The sequence below is a fragment of the Phacochoerus africanus genome, chromosome 15 (genome assembly GCF_016906955.1).
Source record: "Phacochoerus africanus isolate WHEZ1 chromosome 15, ROS_Pafr_v1, whole genome shotgun sequence".
NCBI classification, from domain to species: domain Eukaryota; kingdom Metazoa; phylum Chordata; class Mammalia; order Artiodactyla; family Suidae; genus Phacochoerus; species Phacochoerus africanus.
Window position 1 is genome coordinate 60351316 of NC_062558.1, and position 24313 is coordinate 60375628.

Consider the following 24313-nt stretch of genomic DNA (forward strand, 5'->3'; position numbering starts at 1 on the left):
TTTATGATTGTAAATTAAGTGTCTGACCCCAAGCCTTCGATCTCTGAGGCATCTACTTCAAAGAATAAACACATTGGCATAAACACACTGCCAGCTACACACCTGGACAAAGAGCCAGCGGCCCACTCTGACATTCTCTTTTGTCAGAAAGCTCTGGTAGACCAGATGTCTGACTGACCTTTCCCTTCCCCTGCTTTAATTCCAGCTCTTGGGTTTCAAACCCATTAAGAGTGAACCCGTGAAAATCTTTGACTTCAGCAAAGGCAGAACCAGGGATCTTCTCCCCCATCCTTCTACCCTGTGTGGCCCTGGGTGGTCCATGTACCCTCCCAGGACCCATGAATAACACAATTCATTTTTCAGAGTTCCCTGATGGCTGTTGCTGAAGTGTGTCTGCAGGCATAATAAGAACTGCAAAGGCTGGTCCAGCCATAACATGAGCTCTGGTTGGGGAGATATCTGGGGAGTGGGGGCTCAGCTCAAACAGTATGGGCCCAGGGGGTGCCTTGGGCATGCAACCCAGAGCACCACTACCCACAGGCTGAGACCAATGCAGAAAAAACTTGCTAACTGTTATTTAAACTGGAGCTGAAAGAACACGTCATTCTTGAAACTTGCAAGAGCTACCCCCTTCATTGTGCACAGGCATGAGTCTTGCATCCTTCAATGTGGCTCCCTTTCCAAGAGCTTCTCGGTTAAAGGTCTGGGAAATGAAGGGCCCACTGGGGAGGGTAGGATTCTGGGAGCAGCTGGAGAAAGCAGCTTTTTCTTTTTCTCTTTTGGCTGCCCCTGGCGTATGGAGTTCCCTGGTCAGGGATCAGATCTGACCTGCAGTTGTGACCTATGCTGCAGATGTGGCAACTCCGGATCTTTAACTCACTGAGCCTGGCTGGGGATGGAACCTGTGTCCTAGCGTTCCAGAGATGCTGTGGATCCTGTTGTGCCACAGCAGGAACTCCAAGGGCAACTTTTCAGTGGTCTGTTGTGGGTGGGGTGGGGAGGAGCAGGACAAAGATGGACACACATCCTGCTTTGCAAGTGGATTAGGAAGCCCCCCCGCCTGGGTTCTCAGGGAGGCATCAACTTCTCTGTAAATGAACCACTAAATGAAGGGGGATTCTTGAACCTGTGACTCACCGGGTAATGGCTTTTTTCTCTGAGAAGATCCTTAGGCAGAAATCAGCTTCCTGATGGGGCTCAAAGGTGCTGGGAATCAGGATGTAGTCCCCGGGGGGCAGCCTGAACCGGTCGGAGACTTCTCGCAGGTTGATGAAGGTTTTGCTTCTGGCCTGTGAGGCGTGGTATCTGAAGAAATCCTTATTCAGGTGTCCTTCTTGGCCAGGACACTGCAAGGGGGGACAGGGGACCGTTTCTCTAGGGAGGGCTGCTGGTCCTGGCTGTTTGGATGCAGCTGGGGGACCGGCTGCTGAATCTCAGATGCGAGGCTGAGGAGGAACCAAGAGTCTAGAACTCAGACGGTGGGGTCTGAGGAGCAGAAGGGCTGCCACCCACCTGGTAAATGGCATAGCCTATGGTCAGCACATTGGCACCAAACCTCTTGAGCTTCCTTCGATCTTTCTGCATCAGGGCTACAAGGAAAGTGCATTCCTCCTGCCCCTCATCTTTCTCAGTCAGGGACAGTTTTATTTGTGGGTTGGTCCAAAAGGTGTCTGTCATTTGAAAAAGGAAGATTATTTTTCCTTCCTTAAAGCAACCCACGAAGGACACATACATAACCCCACCTTCCCCACCACATCCTCCCAAACCTGAGAAAGTCACTCTTCCCTTTCTGCCCCTATCTTCTCCCATCCTCACCCTCTTTTCTATAATCTTCCATGAGAAACCAAATATTTTTTCCATTTCCACCTTTTGTCAAACCATTTCCCACATGGCTTTTTCAAAACATTCCCCTGAGGCAAATCATCGACACCCTGCTCCGTCCTATCTCCCACTTGGCATTGAAAGGACAGTGCGGTGCACTTGTGGTTGTCCCCCAGCAACCGCTTAGTGGTTGTACCACCTGAGCAGCAGGGACCTCACCCCCAGCTCCAAGGGTGAGCTCTGATGACTCTGGGCTGGCCCCTCTTGCCATGGAGAATTGGCATAAAACCAAGCATCCCATAGCTGTCACCAGGCAATGTCGGCTCCAAGAGCTCCCGATTTAAAGAACATGGGTGACTCTTGTTTAACGACCCATAGGAGCTCTTGCAGTGCATGGGAGCGAGGGCTCAGGGTGCAGCTGGCACCCCTCCTGTGACTACAGAGAAAGCCAGACGAGGATGAAGTCACTAGAGGGAAGAGGGCAGGACAGACAATGGCAAACAAACGGGCTGATGGAACCTTGCCTGATGCCATATTTCTCTAAACTTTCCTGTTATGGAGGAAAACACATCCTTTTCATTGATAACTGAGCATGAGCCACGTTTTCTACGACTTGTCAAGGAGAATGACCTAAGAAGCCTGCCCAAGCAGTTCTCATCCAACTTTGCGCCACTCTCTGCAGCCCTCTTTTCTCAGTCACCCCTGAAATCCTGCTATCATCCCTTTCCTGAGGGCCCTGGCCCTGATTCACAGACGTCCAACAACTGAACCAGACACTTGGAGGTGACAGAGGGAGTGATGGGCAGGCTACCAACCCAGGAAGTTGCGGCAGCCGCCAGCCGTGGAGCCCCGCACCCAGCTTCCCTGATGGACTGTCACCTCCCACTTGTGGACAGCATCCTCCTCCAGGGCATCAGGGGTGAGATTGCAGACCTCCACCTTGTCAAAGTGGGCCCGGAAGTCCCTGAACGCCATCCTGCAGCAAAGCAGAGACACAGCAAGGGGGAGACAGTGACGACACGGTATCTATACCTTCATTTGCTCAGCTGGCAAACTGCAAGTGCCTGCTCCCTCTTCAAGCAGCAGGGAGGCCTCAGGTGTAGGGAGACAGAAAAGACATACCGAAAGGTAAGGCTAGGAGTTCCCTGGTGGCTCAGCAGGTTGAGGATCTGGCTTTGTCACTGCTGTGGTTCAAGTCACAGTTGTGGCACACGTTCGATCCCTGGCCTGGGAACTTCCACATGTCAAGGCCGCTGAGGTGTTAAAAGGAAGAGATGTGTTCAGGCAAGAACTGCCTGGTTCAGGCACGTAGAAGGGAAAAGAGCTGGAAGCCAGGGATCTGTGGTCTTTCTGGTGGTGCGGGCCCCCATGGGAAGAGATGAGGCTGAAAAAAGCTTCTAGAGACAAAGGCCCATGAAAGTTTTTGGTTAGATTCAGGCCTCCAGCAACTCAAGGTGAGAACTGTCTGCTGCTCACTTGGGTCTGTACTTCTCGATGCTCTCATTCAGCTGCTTTCAGGGGCCCCGTGATCAAGCCGGGGATGGAGAGAGGGGACCTGGGGCATCACAGTCACCTGACTTTGGAGTCACGTGCTCACAGGAGGGGGCTGGGCCAGAGGCAAGGGGATCAGCCCCGTGTTTTCTGGATCACACTAACTCCCCTGAGATCTGGAGTGGGGTGAGCCTCCTCAAATGTGACCTTAAATTCTCTGCCAAACGGGGTCAGTATAACAGATTGGAGACAGATGTATTTATTTACCAATAAAATAATGTAAATGAGAAGAAGGAAAGCAGTGTTTCTTACACCCAATGGCAGTGGGACACACATGTCTGTGACAGGGTGACACAGAAGGAACAAGACAAGCACCCACCAAAACTCCCCGTCGTCCAGAGCCGTGTGACACAGGCGCTTCTGCTCAGCTGGGCCAACGGAGCGCCACTCAGAGGAGCTAGGGGGACACAGCCACATTAGGCACAGGGTTAGACAGTGCCTCCCTAGGACCAGCGTCCTCACTGTGTTGGGAACAGACCCTGACAGGGCCCTGAAAATGTGCTGGGCCATGGAGAGCCTGCTGGGAAAGGACATTTCCAGGTGCAGCTGATGGAAAAAGGCCTAGGGGACCACTGAACCCTCCTCCATGGGGGATTAACCAGGAGTTGAACTTGAACAGGGAGACAGAAGGAGAGAGCCCTCTAGTGACCCACTTGTGTCAGGGATTCTCACACCAGAGTACTTGTCACCACCACCCCCGGACCCAAAACGCTCTCAAGTGTGAGTGCGCATGTGTGCGTGTGTGCACACACATGCGCACAAACACATGCATACACTCATGTGGACACACACACACACGCACATGCATACACAGATACAAACATATACATGTGCACACAGGCACACACACACTGACATACAGACAAAAACACACATGCACACACACAGACACACACACTAACTCATACACATTCACATATATAGACACACACATGTGCACACACATATATGCATACATACATGCCCACAGCCCCTGCAGCTCTTTGTAACTGGGATAAGGCCCTCACAGCGTCATGGAAGGCAATGCAGACACTGACATCATACACCAATGTGAGCTGCAGAGCCCCTGGGCCTTCAGGTCTGGGTACAGGGAGGGCCCGAGGGTGGATGTGAGGCCCTGAACAGGAGCCAGGACAGAGCCACAGGCAGATGGTCCCCCTGCACAGGCACACATGCCAGCCCTGGCCCTATACCCATGGTCCCCAAGGTAGTGACACGGGCCAGGGGGCCGGCGCCAGGGCTGACCTGTCGCTCCAGGACCCGGTCCACTCGACCTGGCCCCAAGGATTCCGGACTCTGATGAGCTCGACTTTCTGGCCTCGGATGTTTACCTACAAGAGAAGAACATTGGGGAGGCGTGAGCTGAGAAATCCATCCGTGAGCCCAGGGTGGTTCCTCTCCACTGTGGCAGCTTTTCCAAAGTCCTCATGACTATGGCACACTAAAGACATGTCAAAATGCAGCCATTCTTTATGGAATTTTCTCTAAAATTTCTCAGAATTTTCTAATCCCTGCTGAACTTGTATCAGTGATGGTAGAATGATCACCCAGAATGGTTATGCTACATCTGGGAAATAAAGTCCAACTATAACAAACTAGAAGTGAGTCCACGCCAATCTTTGCATGGTGAGCTTCCTCTCTAGGCTGCATGCCCCAGAGGCAGGGGCCAGGCCTAATTTATCGTGTATCTTTAGCACCTGGCACAGCCCGGGGATTTAACACTGAGCCTCCCTCACCCTTAGCATCCTACTCCCAGGTAAATGATCAAAAGAGACGCACAAGCTGGGAATTTAAACTACACCAATCAGGAGCTCCTGTTGTGGCTCAGCAGTAATGAACCCAACTAGTATCCATGAGGATGCAGGTTCTATCCCTGGTTTCACTCAGTAGGCTAAGGATCCGGTGTTGCCATGAGCTGTGGTGTAAGTCGAAGATGTGGCTCGGATTTGACCCTAGCCTGGGAATTTCCATATGCTGCGGGTGCAGCCTCCCCGCCCCCCAAACTACATTAATCAACAAAACTCACTTCTAAGTCATCTTTTTTAGTCACGCCCAAGGCACATGGAAGTTCCTGGGCCAGGGACCGAATCTTCGCCACAGCAGCAACCTGAGCCACTGCGGTGACAATGCTGGATCCTTAACCAGCTGAGCCAGAAGAAATTTCCAAATTGTCCTTTTCATGTGTAAAAAGAACCTGTTATTAGGACCCGTCCAGAACCCAGGTTTACCGCGTAAGAGGCTCATTCACTGAAACGTGCAGGGAGGTGAAATCCCTACAAGTGGAGAGGAAGCAAACGCAGTTGAACAGAGAGTCAGGTGATGGGGAGGTTTCTGCTGTCACTTGGAATAACATTCAGAAGGCCGGATGTTAGGAACTGTATGCCTGCTCAGGTGAGTGACTGCAAGGTGCATGTGGACAGGGAGGCGAGAGGAGAAAACCATGGACGAAGGGGGGGAGGGGTAGACGGGCTCCCTCTGCACCCTGTGCTGCCTGCTCATGTGGAGTGTGTTGCTCAAAACCTGGCAGCGCTAGGAGGAGACTGGAGATGCCTGGGTCCTCCACCTATGGGTTTGACGCTCGTCCAAGGGATGGACCAAGGGAAAAGGGCAGACCCTTGGGCTCCACTGAACTTGACCCTGTGAGGGCACAAGCCTTGGTTCCCCTCTTCCTCTTTCATCTCACATCCTTCCCTCCTCTTTCCTGTGCATCCTTCCAGAGCCCTCCTCCCACCCAAACACTCACTAGAAGTCAGAGTGGGGCTGTGCAGGGCCACAGGGATCAGTTCCACCCTGGCCTATAGCTGCAGAGAACAGGACTTGTACTGGTTTATTTTATGGGTCAGTTTGACTGAGCCATAGAGTGCCCAGATATTTAGTTATGCATTATCTTGGGTGTGTCTGTGAAGGCGTTTCTAGCTGAGATGAGAATCCGAATGGGTAGACTGAGCCAAGCAGAGGGCCTGCCCCAGAGTGGGTGGGCCCCGTCTAATCAGGTGAAGGTCCAGCTAGCCCACTGCCTGATGGCTGAGCTGGGGCTTTGGGCCTCTTCTGCTCCTGGCTTGGGACTTATTGGTTCTCCTGGTTCTCAGGCTCTCAGACTTGGGCTGGAACTACAGCAGTGGCTCCTGTGTACAGATGGCAGATTACAGGAGGTCTCAGCCTCCACGGTCCTGGGAGACTCATAAATCTCTTTGTGTGTAGCTCTAGCCTAGCGGTTCGGTTTCTCTGGAGAACCCTGACTATCACAGGACTGCTGTGGAAGTGGGGCAGAAAAGAACAGAACAGAGAAAACCAAGACCAGGTTCTGGCCCCTGCTGAGCAAGGTCCTCACGAGTCTCTCTCCCGTTTGCTGTTTTGAATTCCAGCCTTTCTTCTGCAGATGTGACATCCTCCGTCATGGCTGAAAGTGCAGGTTAAACTGTAATGCACTCAGTGGCTTCTCCAGGTCTATCCCTGTGCCCTGTCAACAGAAGTCCATGTGGCCTACCTGGTCCACCCCTGTCACTGTGTAGGCATGACCCTTAATGAGGCCAAAAGGCGTCCGGGCTTCAGACTCTGCAGCATTTCTGATCTAAAACACAGAAAGGGCCATGTTCTAAGGTAAAGCTTCCCCACCTGGCCAATCCCTGCTCCGGGCCTGGCCCAGCCCCCCTACCTCCCAGGGGCAGGCCCTGTGCCTGGGTGCATAAAAAGGGTACAGAGGACACCCCTAGTGGCTGGCAGTGACATAGGCCATTCCCAGCCTCTTCCCAGGATGGAGGACCCTCATGCCCAGCTTGGGTGTCATCAGAATTTCATCATTCCCACCCCGTAGCAATAGCAAGAGACAGAGGTCCCAGAGGCAGTAAGAAGCATATAACAATACTTCGTGCAATTCCACGTCACAAACTTGAAAACACAGAGGAAATGGGTAATTCACTAGCAATGAGGATTAATTCCCAAGATGAATCCCAGAGGAACACAGAAAACTTGCATTGGTTTCAAAGCATAAATGAGGTAAAATTAAACGCGTGTGTTTGTATGCATAAGAAATTGGGAAAAAATACTGTTTGATCTCTATCCATGGATATACTTTTTCATGATAGAAAGTGAAAAAAATGGAATTCCCACTGTGGTGCAGTTGGTTAACGATCTGGCTTGTTTCTGTGGCACTGCTGGTTCGATTCCCAGTCTGGTGCTGTGGGTTGGGGGGTGGGCATTGCCACAGCTGGCGTGTGGGTCACAGATGTGACTTGGATTTGATCCCTAGCCTGGGAACTTCCAGGTGTGGTCAAAAGAGGAAAAGAAGAAGGAGGAGAAGGAGGAGGAGACGAAGAGGAAAAATAAGGAGAAGAAGAAGAAGGGGAGGGGCGGGGAGGGGTAGGAGGGGGCAGGGGGCAGGGGGAATAAGAGGGGAGGGGGAGGAGGAGGAGAAGAAGGAAAAGTAGGGTAAGATTCCAAACAGTAAAATCAGCCAAACCATCCCTTTGAGCATGTACGTGTGTGCATATTCTATGAGCAAGGAGCGAACTATGAAGGGCACGTGCCAAGTGACATGGGGTGGGCTGGGAGAGGGAGACAGAATTTTCCTCCTATGTATAATCTCGAGATTGTTCCAGCTGATACAACAAGTATGTCTTACCTTCCTAACATGAAAAACATTAAGTACAAACTTTTGTCCTAATTAAAATAAATGTTGCCCTCTCCCCCAGTCTATGGTCCTTCTGTGTGCAGCTTGGGCTCTGACCCAAACCTCTTTCCTAGGACAGTGCCTGGATGCAGAGAAGCTGGAAACTTACATCAATGGAGCAGCCCACCAGCGAGCCCCTCTTCAAGGCCTTCTCTAGAATCTCATAGAAGTTCCCTGGAGCCTCTATGGTCGTGAAGGTCTCTGCCACACCCCCAGTGAAGTCTTCCATGGCCTCGATGGCACTGCCCCCCTTCAGGGCCTCGTAGCTCCCGTTCAGCCTGCGGGGTCGACAAGAAAACCTGGATATGGCTGCAGGAATCAAAAGTGGCCACCAGGTGGTGCTCCTCAGCCAGAGTTTGTCCAGCTTTTCTAAGACCTTGTGGCTGGCCCTGCCTGGGGGTTGTGGACCAAGATGGGAAGTAGGGATGGGGTTTACCTGGAGCTCTGAAGACATGAGAGATGCTGGGAATTCGGTGAGAGAGGCAGTGCCCTGTGGTGGTAAGGAGTATGGACTCTGGTCCCTGAATGGCTGCAGGTTCAAGTCCTGGCTCCCCACGTACATGCTGAGTGATTTAGGGCCACATCACTCAGTGTTCAGTTCCTTAACTTGCAGAAGGGGGCTGTGCTCCTCCCTTAGGTCTGCTGTGAGGTTTAAAGAGCCCCCCCCCCCCCTTCGTCATGTGGAACAGGGCCTCGGCACGAAGCTGGTCACCGTATTAGACTGAGAGGGGGTTGGACAGCTTTTTTGTGCTTTCTGGTCCCACGCACCCCAGCCCTCTTCTCACAGTCCTCTCTTTTATTAACATGATTTTTTTTTCCCTTTCTATGGCCACACTGTCTCCCCTGATAACTGAAATGTGGCCTAACAACAACCAAAAAGGTATTTATATGAAAATCTTCTTGAGGAGTTCCCGTCATGGCTCAGTGGTTAACGAATCTGACTAGGAACCATGAGGTTGCGGGTTCGATTCCTGGCGTTGCTCAGTGGATTAAGGATCAGGCGTTGCTGTGAGCTGTGGTGTAGGTTGCAGACGCGGCTTGGGTCCTGCATTGCTGTGGCTGTGGTGTAGGCTGGCAGCTGCAGCTCCAATTTGACCCCTAGCCTGGGAACCTCCATATGCCATGGGTGCGGCTCTAGAAAAGACAAAAAAAAAAAAGAAAGAAAGAAAATCTTCTTGAAGTTATAAAAAAAATCACTTTATTATTTTATTTTATTATGGCTTCACCCATGGCATACAGAAGTCCCCTAGCCAAGGACTGAATCTGAGCGCTGGCTGTGCCAACGCAGCAATACCAGGTCTTTTAACCCATGGCTCAGGACCAGGGAACGAACCCAAGTCTGCAGCAACCTGATCCATTGCAGTTCAATTCTTAACCCACTGTGCCACAGTGGGAACTCCTACTTTATTTTTATATTTGTAGCCGCACTTGCAGTATAGGGAAGTTCCCAGGCTAGGGGTGGAATTGGAGGTTGCAGCTGCTGGCCTACACCACAACCATGGCAACACCAGATCCAAGCCACATCAGTGACCTATGGGCCTCTTCCATCACTTTGAGCCTCTTTAAATAACAAAACACCAAAGATTTTCTTCTTAGGAAACCTATTCTTTTACTCTTCCCTCTGAGGCAGAGGGCTTACCCATTGAGTCCCACTGGCTGGAGCTCCGGCCTAAGCCATTGCACAGCTGCAGGGGGAGGAGTGCCCTGGGCTGGGGTCTCCAAGAAGAAAGCCCAGCCCAGGCCCACTGCCTAGGTGGCCCTGGAGAGGGTCCCCTGAGGTGTCTGGATGGGGCCACTCAGCGACCCACAGAGCCAGGGCTGTGCCTGGAAGGAAGCACTCCTTTGCCTACCTCAAGTCCATCTGGTGGCACTGAGGGTGTTTGCACAGACCCGGGGTGCGGGGCAGGGGGCAGGGCAGTCACCTCTGGCCTGTCTTTGATGGTTTTAATCCTGTGCTGATTAATTTCTGGGTCCATTTAATTCCTGTTTGCTTTCACATCATTTTGCCACTTGTCTGCCTGACCTGGGGGTGGAAGCACGACCATCCCTCCTGGTCCTGGCTTCTGAGGATAGGGTTCCCATGGCTCAGCCCAGGGGGACTCCCCGGGGAGCTGTGCTGACCTCTGAGCACAGAAATCAGGCTGCTGTGGCTTCTCACTGACGAGGGAACTGCGGCTGACAGCTGAGTGGCTGAAATTGGCCATCTCATTTCTACTTTGGAGTTTCTTGGGCTAGTCAAGGACATGGGGATAGAGAGCAGAGGGGTGGCTGCCAGGGGCAGAGGCAGGGGTGGGGAGTTAGTGTTTCCTGGGTGTAGCGTTTCAGTTTTGCAAAACGAAACAGTTCTGGAGGTGGCTGGTGGTAATGGTTGTACAACGTGAATGTACTTAATGCCACTGAACTCTACAGTAAAAACGGTTACCATGATACAGTTTACTACACCTTTTTTAAAAAGTAGGAGTTCCCATTGTGGTCCAGCAGAAATGAACCCAACTAGTATCCATGAGGATACAGGTTCAATCCCTGGCCTCACTCAGTGAGTTAAGGATCCGGCGTTGCCATGAGCTGTGGTGTCAGTCCCAGGGGCGGCTCAGATCTGGTGTTGCTGTGGCTGTGGTGTAGACTGGCAGCTGTAGCTCTGATTCAACCCCTAGCCTCGGAACTTCCACATGCCATGGATGTGGCCCTAAAAAAAAAAGCAAAAAATTAAAAAAAAATTTTTTTTAAATAAAAGAAGACACATTCTAAAGCAGGGGAAAGTCATGTCTGGATATCCATGTGGTTAAGAATCCAGATGTGTGTCAACACATCTGGAATGTCCCTCTGCTTACCCTCCCAACTCTTCCAAAAGCCAGGTTTGGGACCCAGGGGAAGAAAGGGGACACGTGTCACCATCATGCTCAAGGATGGGCACAGCTAGGCCACGAGAGGAAAACCGTTCTAGCTACTCTTTTTCCACCAACATCCCTGCCCAAGCCCCAGCAGATGGGCCATGGGGAGCTGCACCTGGACACCCAGACCCTCGGTCCCACGCTGCGCAGCAGCTCTACTCTAGGCACAGGCCCGGGGTTGGGTGGGGTGGGCTCGGGGGGGCGGGGCGGCAGAGGTGGTTTCCTGGGACCGGGGTCCGCAGCGAGGGCACTCACTTGGCGTAGGCTTTCTCCAGCAGGGCGCTCCAGAACTCGTTGTGGTCGGCCGAGTGCAGGAAGACAAGGCGGTCCCTGAAGGTGGGCAGCCGGTCGTCGATCACCACATCCAGCCACTCGCTGTGCTGCCAGAACTGTAGCGTGGGAGGTGGGACTGTGGGGGGTCCTGCAGACGGCCAGCCTCCCCCCACCCACCCCCGCGCCCCGGAGATGGTGACCCCTCAGCCTCCCCCGCCTCCGGACCGGGCTGCCCTGTGTGCCCGGAGAACCACTCACGGGTTTTCCTCCACCTGGACCCAGAGCCCAGCTGGCCCAGCAGGGACAGTGGCTGAAGGTTCCGTGTCCCCCCGAAGTCTGAGCACGCAGAATGGGGTCCCCCGTGCACCCTCCTCAGCCTTCAATCAGCTCTACCGGTGCGGCGAGGATGGGGGACCCGGCGCTCAGCTCACAGCCGGGCCTCCCCCTCCCCTGGTCTGACTTCTGACCCGGATGTTACCTCCTTGCCCGGAGGCGGAGCCTCCAAGACAGAGAGAAGCTGAAGTGGGCACGTGCCAGATGTGCACACGCAAGAGGCACGTGACCCCACATACGTGCCCGAATGCGTGTTCTTACACCCTCACATGCATGTGCTTCTAAGTGTGTGTGCCCATATGACCTGTGTGTTTGCACATGAGGGTGCATCTGTGCGTGGGTGTGTGCCCATAATTGCACACGTGCGTGCAACCGAGTGTTTGTGTTTGCACAGGTGTGTGCTGTGCATGTATATGTGTGTGTGCACTTGTGTGTGTGCTCCTTCTCATCCAGTTGGCCAGAGAAATAAAAGGGAAGAAGCAAGAGACAGAGGAGGGTGGGCTTCAGTAAGGAGAGTGTTTTAGTTTATGAGACACAATCCAGTTCCCAAGGGGTATAATCATTTTAGACCATGTATGCTTAACATCCAAAAAATTCCAAATACTAAAACCTCTAACAAATGGACCTCTAGATTTGCCAAGGTAGCTCTCGCGTGAAGGTCCTGAGAGCGTGCACTGCAGAATGTCCGCAAGGCTCTCCTGCTGCCTCCAGGGTTATTCCATGACCTAGTGTGGTTTGCATGTGGTTGGGACTAGCTTTCTCCCAGACAGGGGTGCTTCCTTCCAGGACTGCCAGGCAGCTGGAGAGGCGTCACACTGGGCCCCTAAGAGGTCAGTCCACTGGCCAGAGTCCCCCCTTACCTGGAAATGGAATATCCCAGCATAACCGGGGCCAAAGCTTTGGTTGTGGGGGACCACGCGAGCCAGTGCTTTTTCATTAAGTGTAAGGGAGGCAATGGCAGCCAAGAGCCAGCAGTCCCCTGCAAGATGAAAGCCAGAAATCAGTTTTGGCCGCGGATTCACAAGAAATGGAAAAACGCGAGACCAGAGTGGGTGTGGGGCATTCCAGATGTGGCCACAATTTTTCTGCATTTTAAGAAATGGACGTAGAGTTCCCACTGTGGTGTGGAGGGTTAAGAATCTGACTGCAGTGGCTTGGGTCTCTGTAGAGGTGTGGGTTTGTTCCCCAGCCCAGTGCAGTGGGTTAAAGGTTCCAGCATTGCCATAAAAAAAAAAAAAATTGGACAGAATAGCAGCAAATACCTCTGGCCTCCCTTCTGCCTCCCTTCCTGGCTCTTCTCCTCCCCAGTTTATCATAACCGGCTGCCATCGTCATGGCAGTGTTACAGGATATGCTTGCTTGGGTTTCAGACATGTGTTCGTTCCCTTAAACATCAGGGCTGTGAGATCCCAGAGCCTTCCCTTATGGGGTCAGGGCTGCAGATGGTGGCATCAGCCGGCCTGGGTAGCAGCCACCACATAGCTGTACCCAAGCCGGTCTGCAGCACTCGGGCGAGCATCAGAGATAGCCCCATGGTGCCTGGAGGGGACATTTTGGGGACTGATGCCTCCTCCCAACCCAGACTCAGTTTGGTTATAGATAAAGGCGGCTCAGTGGGTATTGGTTTTCAATTATCTTGCATTTTCAGGATGTGTTGACTGATCTGAGTCTTCCAGAAGTGTCTTCGTGTCAACAACATACAATGAGAGGAAAACACCGAAGTGAGGTCAAAAACCAGATGGTACTTTATCTGTGTCCTACCTGAGTCCCACTGCCTCCATCTGCCTGTGTGGAGCATGTGTTTAGGTGCTGCCCACGACATACGCATGGGCAGTGACCTGGAAGTGTTCAGTTAACCGACAGGGCGGGACCTTTCCCATTTACCCCAGATTGGTTCATTTTCGGCATTTAACACTGCTGCCAATGCGACTGTGAAGCCTGTCCCCCCACCACTCAGCTTGGTCCCCTTGGAGTTCATGTTTCCGGGAAGTACTGTGGCCACTGGACTTGGGGCACCGTCCCCTGACCCCCTCTGGTTGTTGTTGTGGGCGAGAGACTTTCAGAGGGCTGGACAGCACGAAAGCTGCTCTGGAGTCCCTCTGCTTCTGGCTTTCCCGGGAGGAGTCATCAGTTGCTCTTTGGAGCCTGGCTTCGGGAAGGGGCAGAGGAGAAGGGACAGGGGCTGGAGGCTCTCAGGTCCATTTGTTCTGCAAACTCGACCACGGGCCTGCCAGGTGGCTTTTGGCTCTCAGGTGGCCAGGGCCGGCCTGACTTGGATGGAGTGACCCCCTGCTTCTGGAGGCTGATCCCCAGCCTCTTCTCCAGGTTCTGACATTGCCAACATAGGGGACTGTGCTTCTCCTGGGCTGAGTGTACAGCACCTCATGTCTATTCAGCCAGAAATGCTTTGAGCATTTGAAGAGGGCGATTCAGAAGCCAACGTCATTTCCACAGTTCAAACCAAAGGGGAAAACAAGCGGGGTTTGTCTCTGCTGGGCGGGAGTCGATGGGCAGGATGGGCCACCCCAGCTCTGCGCCCAGGCCTGAACCCTTGCGGTTCTGTTTGTCTGTCAGCTAGATGGATGGTGGCATCAAGCAGCCACCAATGGGCAAGGAGCTGGCGACCGTGTGGTGTCGTTCTGGTTCTTGATTTGGGTGGCAGGGCCATTTGATTGTGATCCTTCCAAAAGAACCACATGTGGTCCAAACAGTATTGGAGGGAATAGAAGGGTTCCAAAGTAACGTTTATAATTAACCCTCAGCCAGGGTTAAATGTGAGGTTGTGATTCCAGATACATGACTACACCTCTGTGACAAACACAAACTGTGAGAAACAAAGGAGCCTGTGGCATGATTCTCTATTGAAAACGGAAGGGGGGAGTTCCCGTCATGGTGCAGTGGTTAACGAATCCGACTAGGAACCATGAGGTTGCGGGTTCGGTCCCTGTCCCTGCTCAGTGGGTTAACGATCGGGCGTTGCCGTGAGCTGTGGTGTAGGTTGCAGACGCGGCTGGGATCCTGCGTTGCTGTGGCTCTGGCGTAGGCCAGTGGCTACAGCTCCGATTGGACCCCTAGCCTGGGAACCTCCATATGCCGCGGAAGCGGCCCAAAGAAATAGCAAAAAGATGAAAAAAAAAAAAAAGAAAAGAAAATGGAAGGGGCCTGCGAGGAGGGCAGGCAGGGGAAGAGGCAGGCAGAGAAACGGAGAAACGAGAGGAGAATCGAAGGGAGGGACAGGCAGATGCCCCTGGAGGCTAGGCCTCGGTAAATGAAGGCCAAGCTGACCTTTTAGGAAGGTCAAGTTCTGTTCAGAATGTATAATTGCATCATCTCCCTCTGCGATCTCTCGTGTCCACCATCTCTGCTGCCAGCTGTCATCTTGATGTTGGGTTTGTGGCTTCAGGTTCTGTGTATCGGGGAGCTTGATCACACAGCACCGAGGGTCCTGCACGGCCCACTTTGACCAACAGATCCCTTGGCTATGAGTGAGATTGCTTCCCTGCTATTTTTTTAAGATCTTTCTCCCTCTCTCTCTCTTCATAGATAGAAAAGGTAAACCCAGCCCAATTTTGGACTAAATCCTAAAATGTGGGACCCAGTTTACCTGGCTCGGGGGCACTCTCAAATCAATTGCAGGAAGGGGATTGGTTTGTTGAGGTGGTGGTTGTGGTGCGTGTGTGCGCACGCAAGTCAGGGGCTCCCCAGAGCATGAGCCCCCAGGAGGCTGGGGGGCCTGATGGTTGAGAGCAAGTCCGGACCCTGCTCATGCATCACTCCTGTGATTAGGGTGAGTTACTTAGCTTCCTTCAGACGTGGTTTCTCACCTGTGCAATTGGGAGGGAGGGCAGTTGGGAAGATGAAATGGGGCAACATGTGCTTAGGTGAGGGCTGGCAGGTGACGAAGTTAATCTGTGCAAGTGTTAGCCTCCTCATGGTCACGGTGTAGGAGAGCCAGGCCGGACACAGGCGATTTCTGTTCTCTGTAAACTCCTGGGCTATGAGCCCAGACCATGGCCACATACGCCACCGCCCCACCCTCCATCCCAAGAACAAGGGTGCAAGGGGCTGGGAGATCGGACCTGCAGACCGGGGAGGAGGGAGGAGGCAGAGGGGGGTAGCTGTGAGGTTGCCCCAGCCTTGCTCCCCGAGGGTTTTCAGGGACCTGGTGTGGCTCCTGCTGACTCCATGGCATGGTGTGTCCAGCCCCATCCCCTCCCCTCGTACTTACCAAGCTCCCCCTGGCAAATATCCGTCCTTGTGGCCCCTCCAAGGATGAATTCTGGGTTTTTCACTATTTCCTGGAGGAAGGAGAGCGAGCTTTATTAGAGTGAGCCCCGCCTGGTGGTGAGTCTGCAGGATGGAGGAGGCCCAGGGTCCCTCTCCTCTCTCGGAGCAGGGGGCTTTTTTCCTATACTTGATTTTTCCCAGGAAGGAATGAGAGGAGGTGAAAGACCATGACTCTATTCCCCTTTGACCTGTGCTGGGGGGAGGTCCTGCCTTCTGAGCAGCCCCCCCAGGCCACCCTCTGGCCAGATAGACCCCACCCGTGGCTGCACAAGGAACCACGCTCTGAGCCTTCACACTATCGCTTGGGGCCTGGACTAGGAGCCAGGGCTGTGGGTTCAAGTCCCACCTCCACACTTAGGAGCCTTGGGCTTCTGGGCTTCAAGCTCCTCCTCCCAGAATGAAGTAAATCACACACTGCAGGCCAGTACCCAGGATTAGGCACAAGGTTCTGCTCAACTGCCTCTAGTTTCTTTCTTCTTTTTTCCCCCTTTTATGGCTGCACCCAAGGCATATGGAAGTTCCCAGTCTAGGGGTTGAATCAGAGGTACAGCTGCCGGCCTACACCACAGCCACAGCAATACAGGGTCCTTAATCTGCGGAGCGAGACCAGGGATTGAACCTGCATCCTCATGGATACTATGGCAGGTTCTTAACCTGTTGAGCCACAACAGGAACTCCTCTTTCTTCTATCTATATGCGAGAGAATATGTGCATATATCTGTCATATCGTTTGATCACAGTACATTATGTATCCTATTAAATGACACACAATCATGCAGGTGTATGTAATATAATAATATATAGAAAATATAGAGGGATGATATATGAAGCAAAAAGTGTTTGAAAGCAATTATATAAAATTCATATCTTCTTTCCATTTTTTTTTCAGTTGCCCCCATGGCACGCGAAAGTTCCAGGGTCAGAGATCGAACCCCCAGCAGTGACAACGCTGGATCCTTAGCCCACTGCACCACCAGGGAACTCCTCTTCTTTCCCTTTGTTGAGGCACCAGGCTGCATTCCTGGCAGGAGACTATAGCAAAAAGCAAGAGAGAGAAATTCCCTCCTGAATACTGGGGAGAGATCCCGAACAAGTGAACAGATGTACCAGTTCAGGAGGGACAAGTGCCAGGACAGAGTGATGGTGGGGGTGGGGTGTTTCAGCAGCAGCGATCAGGGAGGGCACCTTGGTGACCTGGGAACTGAGGGGCATCAGGTGGCCCTCCAGGGAGGGGAATCGCAAATCAAGAGAAGTGGTTGGGGGGTGTCTGTGTACAGGGACACCCCTCACTTGAACTGGATCTGATGCAAGGGGAATCTCCCCCCTATTTCCAGAGACCAGGACTGGAGGCTACCCCTCCCCACTGACTCTGGGTGGATGCCTGGGGAAGGGCTTTGTCCTGAACTATTTTTCTCCAACCCTAGGACCCTGCTTCATCCCTGGTCTGGGTGCTAAAGGGTCAGAGGAAGAGGTAGGAGGAATTCCCAGGACAAAGAACCAAGGTGTAAAATGACAGGGTTCTCTTTGCAGCCTCCAGGTGTGCCAGCCATGGGTTTATTCATTTAAAAAATATCCCAACAGGGAGTTCCCACTGTGGCTCAGTGGTAACGAACCTGAAAACATCCACGAGGATGCAAGTTCCATCCCTGGCCCTGCTCAGCAGGTTAAAGATCTTGTGTTGCCGTGAGCTGCAGTGTAGGTTGTAGACGTGGCTTGGATCCTGCATTGCTGTGGCTGTGGTGTAGGCTGGCAGCTGCAGCTCCAATTTGACCCAATTTGACCCCTTGCCTGGGAACTTCTATATGCTGCAAGTGTAGCCCTGAAGAGCAAAAACAAAAACAAAAAACCAAAAACTAAAAAAAAAAACCTAAAAAAAATAAAACATCCCAGCAAACTCAGCCAGGAGAATTTCTGAATACGGCTGTGCCAATAATGGACCACAAACCCAGGGCCAGCGCAGGGCTGACCGCCATCCTGAACCCCAGTCCTGGAATTCCCACCTCTTTGCAGGCTGTGGGAGTCCTGTCCGTAAATGCAGGCAGCTGCAGGTGAGGGCCTTGCCCGGGAAGATCCTCCCATGCCTTGCTCTCTCCCCTTTGACCTTGGCTCCCGAGGGCATTTGCACATCTGGGGCCTTGGGGACAAGGGTCACCTGGAACCACAGTCCTGTGACAGGAAGATCAGAGGGGGCTCCACAGACCAGAAGTGACCCCACCCTTCAGCCTGGGGACCTGGGGAGGAAGGCCAGCCTGGGCACCAGGGGTGGTTTTCCTGGAGGACTGGGCGCCAGGCATCCAGGAATGTTTGCTTTTCACCTCGTACCCCATCCGGGGCTCAGCCAAACACACTGACTTTTCTCTATTAAGTATTTAATTTAAAAAAGGAAAAGCCATGTTTCTAACAAGGTCGGAGAGGCTGGACCCTACGACCCACAGCTGTGTGCTGATTCCAGCTGTGCCCAGTGCTATGGAGGCATGTGGGGACACGGGGTGTGGGGGGTGCCCCAGAGCAGGGATGGGCGGTTGGGCCCACACAGGGAGCCCCACTGTACAGGGGGTGATGGTCACGTGCCCTGGGGTACGCAGGCAGCCTGGAGTCCAGGCTGGTGGGGTGCGGTGCCTTCAGGAGGCTGTGTGATGTATTTAGGCTGAGAAGACGGGAGGGAGAGGGGATTGCATGGCAGAAGCAGGTGGGGGCAGGCAGACAGGGAGTCGGGGAGGAAAGGGCGCCTGAGGCACCAGGAACCGAGGTAGTCAGGCCAGCAGATGGCATCCTGGCTGGGCCCCATCAGGCTGGGAGATGCCCACTCTCTTCACTCAGCTCCTCTTAGCCTGCGGCAGACCTACCCCTGGGTGACCTCATCTTCTTACCCCCACCCAGTGCATTGTTGCTCTGGCTCCTTGAGGGGCAGGACTGGCTGCCTGCACCTCTGTTGTCCCCTGACTGTCCTGGCTCTGCTGGCTCTCCTGTGCCCCGCCCCCACCCCAAGCACAGCTGTGTTTGACAAAAAGGCGGGGCAGGCAGGGTGCCCGCCCCAGTTCAGTGGACACCGGCGCTGGTGGCTGGAACATGCACCACATGAGCGCCAAGCAGAAGTGCAAACCACACTCCAGCCACAGAGGCTGCTGGAGAGACCTTCCCCAACTCTCACCGTTTCCTGGCTGCCCCGGGTCTCCCTCCTGCAGGGGAACATAGATTCCCACTGTCCCCTCACTCCTGATGTCCCAGAGTAGGAGACACACAGAGCGTGTTTCTGGGGGCGAAGACGGGGTGTCTTCTCAGCACAGACAAAGCAAAGGGCAGGACAGATTCTGATGCTGAACCCCCAGGAAGGGCTGCAGCCCAGCTACGATAAATCGAAGCCCTGTCCAGACCTTGGTGGAGAGTGGAAGGGCTCCTGGTATCCAGTCTGCAGGGGGGGTCCTTGCCCATACTGAGCAGTGGCAAAGATGAACACCTCCCAGAGCTGGGGTCTGGGTGATGGAATCCCCTGGGGGTCCTGGCAGCAACCTGGGGGTGGGGGGCGGTGTTGGGGGATGCCGCACCCAGGACAGGGTGGCAATAGGGATGGCCTCATGGACTAAGACTGCAGACAGGGAGACCGGTTAGGAGGGAAGGGAGTTACTGGAATTTCTCAGAAGAAAAGGCTTGGTTATTCTCTGCAGCCTTGTCAGACTTGGGAAAATACTAGACAAGCAGAAGCTGGTATGTAGACATGTGCTTGTGTGCTTGTGTACACTCACACACACACACACACACACACACACACACACACACACGGCCTACAACAGGAAATAGCAAGAAAGAGCTTAACCCTGTGAAATAACAGCTTATGTGTGCTTTGGGCCCAGCCCTGAAGAGCCCAGAGGTTTTGGTGTTTGTTTAAAATGGATGGACGTATTATATAAAAATAAAAAATACAAATAAAACGGAGTTCTCTGATGGCCTAGTGGTTAAGGATTTGGCATTGTCACTGCTGGGATATGGGCTTGATCTCTGGCCCAGGGAACTTCTGCATGCTGTGGGCTCAGCTAAAAATAAATAAACAAATAAATAAAATAGATGTTATGCTTTTTTTTTTAATTTTGTCTTTTTGCCATTTCTTGGGCCTCTCCCACGGCATATGGAGGTTCCCAGGCTAGAGGTCTAATCAGAGCTGTAGCCGCCAGCCTACGCCAGAGCCACAGCAACGCAGGATCCACGCCGCATCTGCAACCCGCACCACAGCTCATGGCAACTCCAGATCCCTAACCCACTGAGCAAGGCCAGGGATCAAACCCACAACCTCATGGTTCCTAGTCAGATTCGTTAACCACTGCACCACGACAGGAACTCCTAGATATTATGCTTTTAAAACATGGGCATTATTTAACGTGGGGAGATGGAGAGATGCCTCTCACAGCGAGAGGAGATCCAGAGCTGCTGGTGATGCTGCTGCAGCCAGGACAGAAGTAAAGCTAACAGCTGCCCCCTGCCCAGTACCTTCTGCCTGCTAGATGACTGTCCTACACTGGCCATTACTATTACCACCTTACGGTGAGGGGACTGGGGCCTGGTAACTTGAGTGATGAGAGCACAGTCACAGGCACATTAGTGGCAGGTGGCACAAACACACAGACTCTCCCCTTTAGGTCCAGTCCCCCCCTGCCTGGCCCATGGGAGCCGCTCCCAGACCTGGACCCACCCCAGGGGAGGAGAGCCAGCCGGCACCAGGTCAGAGGTCAAGGTTTGACTAATCCAGCATGGCAAATATTGACTCCTTATCACACCAGCTGGTGCTGCCTGAGACCATCACTGCCTGGTCAGGGGATACATGGTCTGGGGAGAGAACGCCTGCTTCTTGTGCCCCCTGTGCATCACACACGTCCTGAGCGCTTGCCGAGCGAGCTTCTGCACAGGCTGAGCACCCTGGGCTCCGGCCAGAAGCCCTTGAGCACCTGGTGTGCAGCGTCTCAGCATTGGCACAAGGGATTTGGGGGGACTGTCCACCACCCGTTTCTGCCTTTTGCCCTTGGGATCTGGTGGGATGTGTCACCTGACACCTCTGGATAGAGCTTTGACCCTCCCATCCTCCCCACCCCGCTTACCACTTGCTGGTGAGACCCTCTCTGACCCTGGGTCCTGGGCTTCAGGTGGCGGGGGGGACCATGGACCTGGGGGAGCAGCCAGATACCTGGGTACCACCCAGAGCATCCTGTGTCCCTGAGCATCAAATGGCACAGCCCGTTGGCGGTGGACTTGGCAGGTGCACTTAGTCCAGTTTGTGCACAGCTCCCCCTTCCCAGTCCCCCACACCCCGGGCCACAGAGCCGCACCCCACCCCCATCCGCTGCCCCCACCGCTCTGGGTCTCACTCACCCCTGGCCGTTTCCAAACGAAAGGGATCTGGGGCCTCTCGCTGTAGAAGAGAGATGAGCTATCAGCTGGGAAGTCTGTGTCCTCAAACAGGACGCCCTTCTGCAGGCACGCCTGCCTCAGCTCCTCGAAGCTCTGGCCAGAGGAGTGGGTGATGCGAGCATCCTTGGGGGTGGGGGGCTCCTGAGGCCCGGGGGCCCGGTAGAGGTGAGGCATGGCCAGCAGAGGGTGGGAGGAAGAGTGTGGGTGCTGGTCAAAAAGAGCCAGCACAGGGCACTGGGCTGAGTGGCCCTTGGCCTCCACCTGCTTTCCTGGGAACCTCCCTGATAGACGGAAATGGGGCACGCCCTAATGGCAAATGGTAAGAGGGCCTCTGCCCTCCTGGGGGCACCTGTGGGCGTGGATGGAGTTCCAAGCCTGGGCCAGTTCTGGGCGGAGGCAGCACCTTGGCTTAATGCACGGGGAGACCCTGTGAGACAGGGTGGCTTTATGGGCAAGAGAGTGAGATGCCAGATTGGTCCACGAGGTGGCAGGCAGCGCTGGCTGTGCTGTGGGGAGAGGGTGACCTTGAGTCACCTCTTAAGGCAGAGACTTGTGGAGTTCTGTAGTCTGAAGGGAGCTGAGTGAATGGCAGTAGTACATGTTGCCTGGACAGCTTTCTCACAGCCTCTCTGATTTAGGGCAGGGTCGGCAAATTCTTTCTGTCAAGAACCAGAAAGTCAATCTTCCCAGCTTGGGGGGCCCTGCAGTCCGTGTTGCAACTATTTAGCTACGGCTTGTAGAATGAAGGCAGCCACTACGCTTCGGGAAGGAAAAAGTGTGGCTGTGTGCCAGTCAGATGCTACTTGTGAAAACAGATGGGGAGCTCCCTGGTAGCCTAGCAGTTAAGGATCTGGTGTGGTCACTGCTAGGGAAAGTGTTTGATCCCTGGCCTGGGAACTTCTGCATGCTGCAGGTGTGGAAAAACAAAAACAAAAACAAAATTTCTATGACTGTGCCTGGACTTCTAGGGATGAAACAGTTCTTCGGGCTTTCTGAGATGCTCTTTCCAGGTTATAATCCTCAAATTTGGCTCCAATCAAATTTTCAATTTCTTTCTTAGATCAACTAATTTTTTGTTGACACTAAGCAGCTGCTCTGTCAGTATTTTGGGAGGATCCAAGTGAAAAGAAAACCCAAAATATAACATCTAGCCTCAGGGAATCCTTTGATAAAAAGTACAAAAGTTGAACTTGGAACAAAAATTAAAAGCCAAATATTTGGAGTTTCTGTCGTGGTGCAGTGGAAACAAATCCAACTAGGAACCATGAGGTTGCAGGTTCAATCCCTGGCCACGCTCAGTGGGTTAAGGATCTGGCATTACCGTGAGCTGCAGTGTAGCTCGCAGATATGGATCGGGTCCTGCGTTGTTGTGGCTGTGGTGTAGGCCGGCAGCTGTAGCTCCAATTTGACCCCTAGCCTGGGAGCCCCCATGTGCCCTAAAAAGCAAAAAAAAAAAAAAAAAAAAAGCCAATTCTCCCTCCTACTCCCGTCTGTCCCCAACTCCCTGACCCTCCAGGAGACCTTCTGCATCTCTGGGCCTCTAGTTTAAACCTCCCCCCGACCCCCATCTCAAAATCTTCAGCCAGTTCCCTTAGAGCCTAAGAGGCCAGCTTCCAGCTGCCAGTTTTAACCCCCTTCTCTCTAGAAAACTTACAGAGGGCATCAGCCCTGACCTCCGGCTCCGAGCAGGAGGGAATGAATTTAGCAGAGTAGCCTAGAAGGGCAGGGAGGTGCCTCCTGCTCTCCCTCTGACTGTCTCCTCTCCAGAGCTCTGTAATCAGACCCTGCCAGCCTCAGACACTCCTGTCCAGTGTTCTTCACCCCAGAGAATTCATGTTCATGGGATAGCAGCTGACCTTGAAATTATAAAACGCTCTTACCTCCACAGAGAGGAGGAATTGGAAAGATTAGCAGCTGTTCTTAACCCCACGCACAGAGCCGATGACTGGCTCTCGAGGGGCATTCTTCCTGCCCACAACCATCCTGTACTGAGCATCCTGGAGAGCTAAGCCCTCCAGGAAATTGATGGCCACACCCTCTCCCAGGCCCACCTGCCAGTGACCAGGAGGGGGCTCTACCGGAAGCTAATCAGGTTAGTAGGAGCAAATTCAGAGGCATTTCTCCCCCGGAAGTTAATGGTCAAAGATTGAAATTTTGCACTCAGAAAGACAAAAACAAATACCATATGATATCACTTATAACTGGAATCTAATATCCAGCACAAATGAACATCTCCAAAGAAAAGAAAATCATGGACTTGGAAAACAGACTTGTGGCTGCCTGACGGGAGAGGGAGGGAGTGGGAGGGATCTGGAGCTTGGGGTTATCAGACACAATTTAGAATAGATTTACAAGGAGATCCTGCTGAGTAGCATTGAGAACTATGTCTAGATACTCATATTGCAACAGAACAAAGGGTGGGGTGTACAGTGGGAAAAAAATAAATAAAAATAAAAATAAAAAAATAAAAAATTTTAAAAAAAAAGAAAGGAGATCATCTAAAAGCCTTTGTTGGACGTTTTGTGCAAACTTTTCAAAGGCTCTCTGCATTTAACCTGGAATTCTGGAGCAGAGGAAGCTCCCTAATTTCTTCTGCTCTAGTAGGAAATGCTTTTCCTGATATTAAAAGACAAATTCAGGGAATTCCCGTCATGGCGCAGTGGAAATGAATCCGACTAGGAAACATAAGGTTGCAGGTTCGATCCCTGGCCCCACTCAGTGGGTTAAGGATCCGGTGTTGCCATGAGCTGTGGTGTAGTTCACAGACGAGGCTCAGATCTGGCATTGTTGTGGCTCTGGCATAGGCTGGTGGCTACAGTTCCGATTAGACCCCAAGCGTGGGAGCCTCCATGTGCCACAGGGGTGGCCCTGAAAAGACAAAAAAAAAAAAGACAAATTCAGGAGTTCCCGTTGTGGCTCAGCAGGTTATGAACCTGACTAGTATCCATTAGGATGCAGGTTCGATCCCTGGCCTTGCTCAGTGGGTTAAGGATCTGGCATTGCTGTAAGCTACGGAGTATGTTGCAGATGCAGCTCAGATCTGGTGTTGCTATGGCTGTGCCGTAGGCTGGCAGCTATAGCTCTGATTCGA

General features: G+C 53.0%; 1 protein-coding gene across 1 annotated transcript in view; it reads right to left on the bottom strand.

Moving 5' to 3' along the window:
• The window catches only part of CAPN9 (calpain 9), a 41286-nt gene extending 19842 nt beyond the window's left edge, over positions 1–21444 (bottom strand). Inside the window, exons 1-11 of the mRNA XM_047760593.1 lie at positions 21184–21444; positions 15767–15836; positions 12399–12517; positions 11188–11321; positions 8151–8319; positions 6860–6943; positions 4618–4703; positions 3692–3769; positions 2637–2797; positions 1513–1670; positions 1138–1346 (exon numbers count right to left, since the gene is read on the bottom strand). Coding sequence (XP_047616549.1) covers positions 1138–1346; positions 1513–1670; positions 2637–2797; positions 3692–3769; positions 4618–4703; positions 6860–6943; positions 8151–8319; positions 11188–11321; positions 12399–12517; positions 15767–15836; positions 21184–21396 — 1481 coding nt within the window. The 5' untranslated portion in view covers positions 21397–21444. The remainder of the gene's footprint in view (positions 1–1137; positions 1347–1512; positions 1671–2636; positions 2798–3691; positions 3770–4617; positions 4704–6859; positions 6944–8150; positions 8320–11187; positions 11322–12398; positions 12518–15766; positions 15837–21183) is intronic.
• Between the last annotated feature and the right edge of the window lie 2869 nt (positions 21445–24313).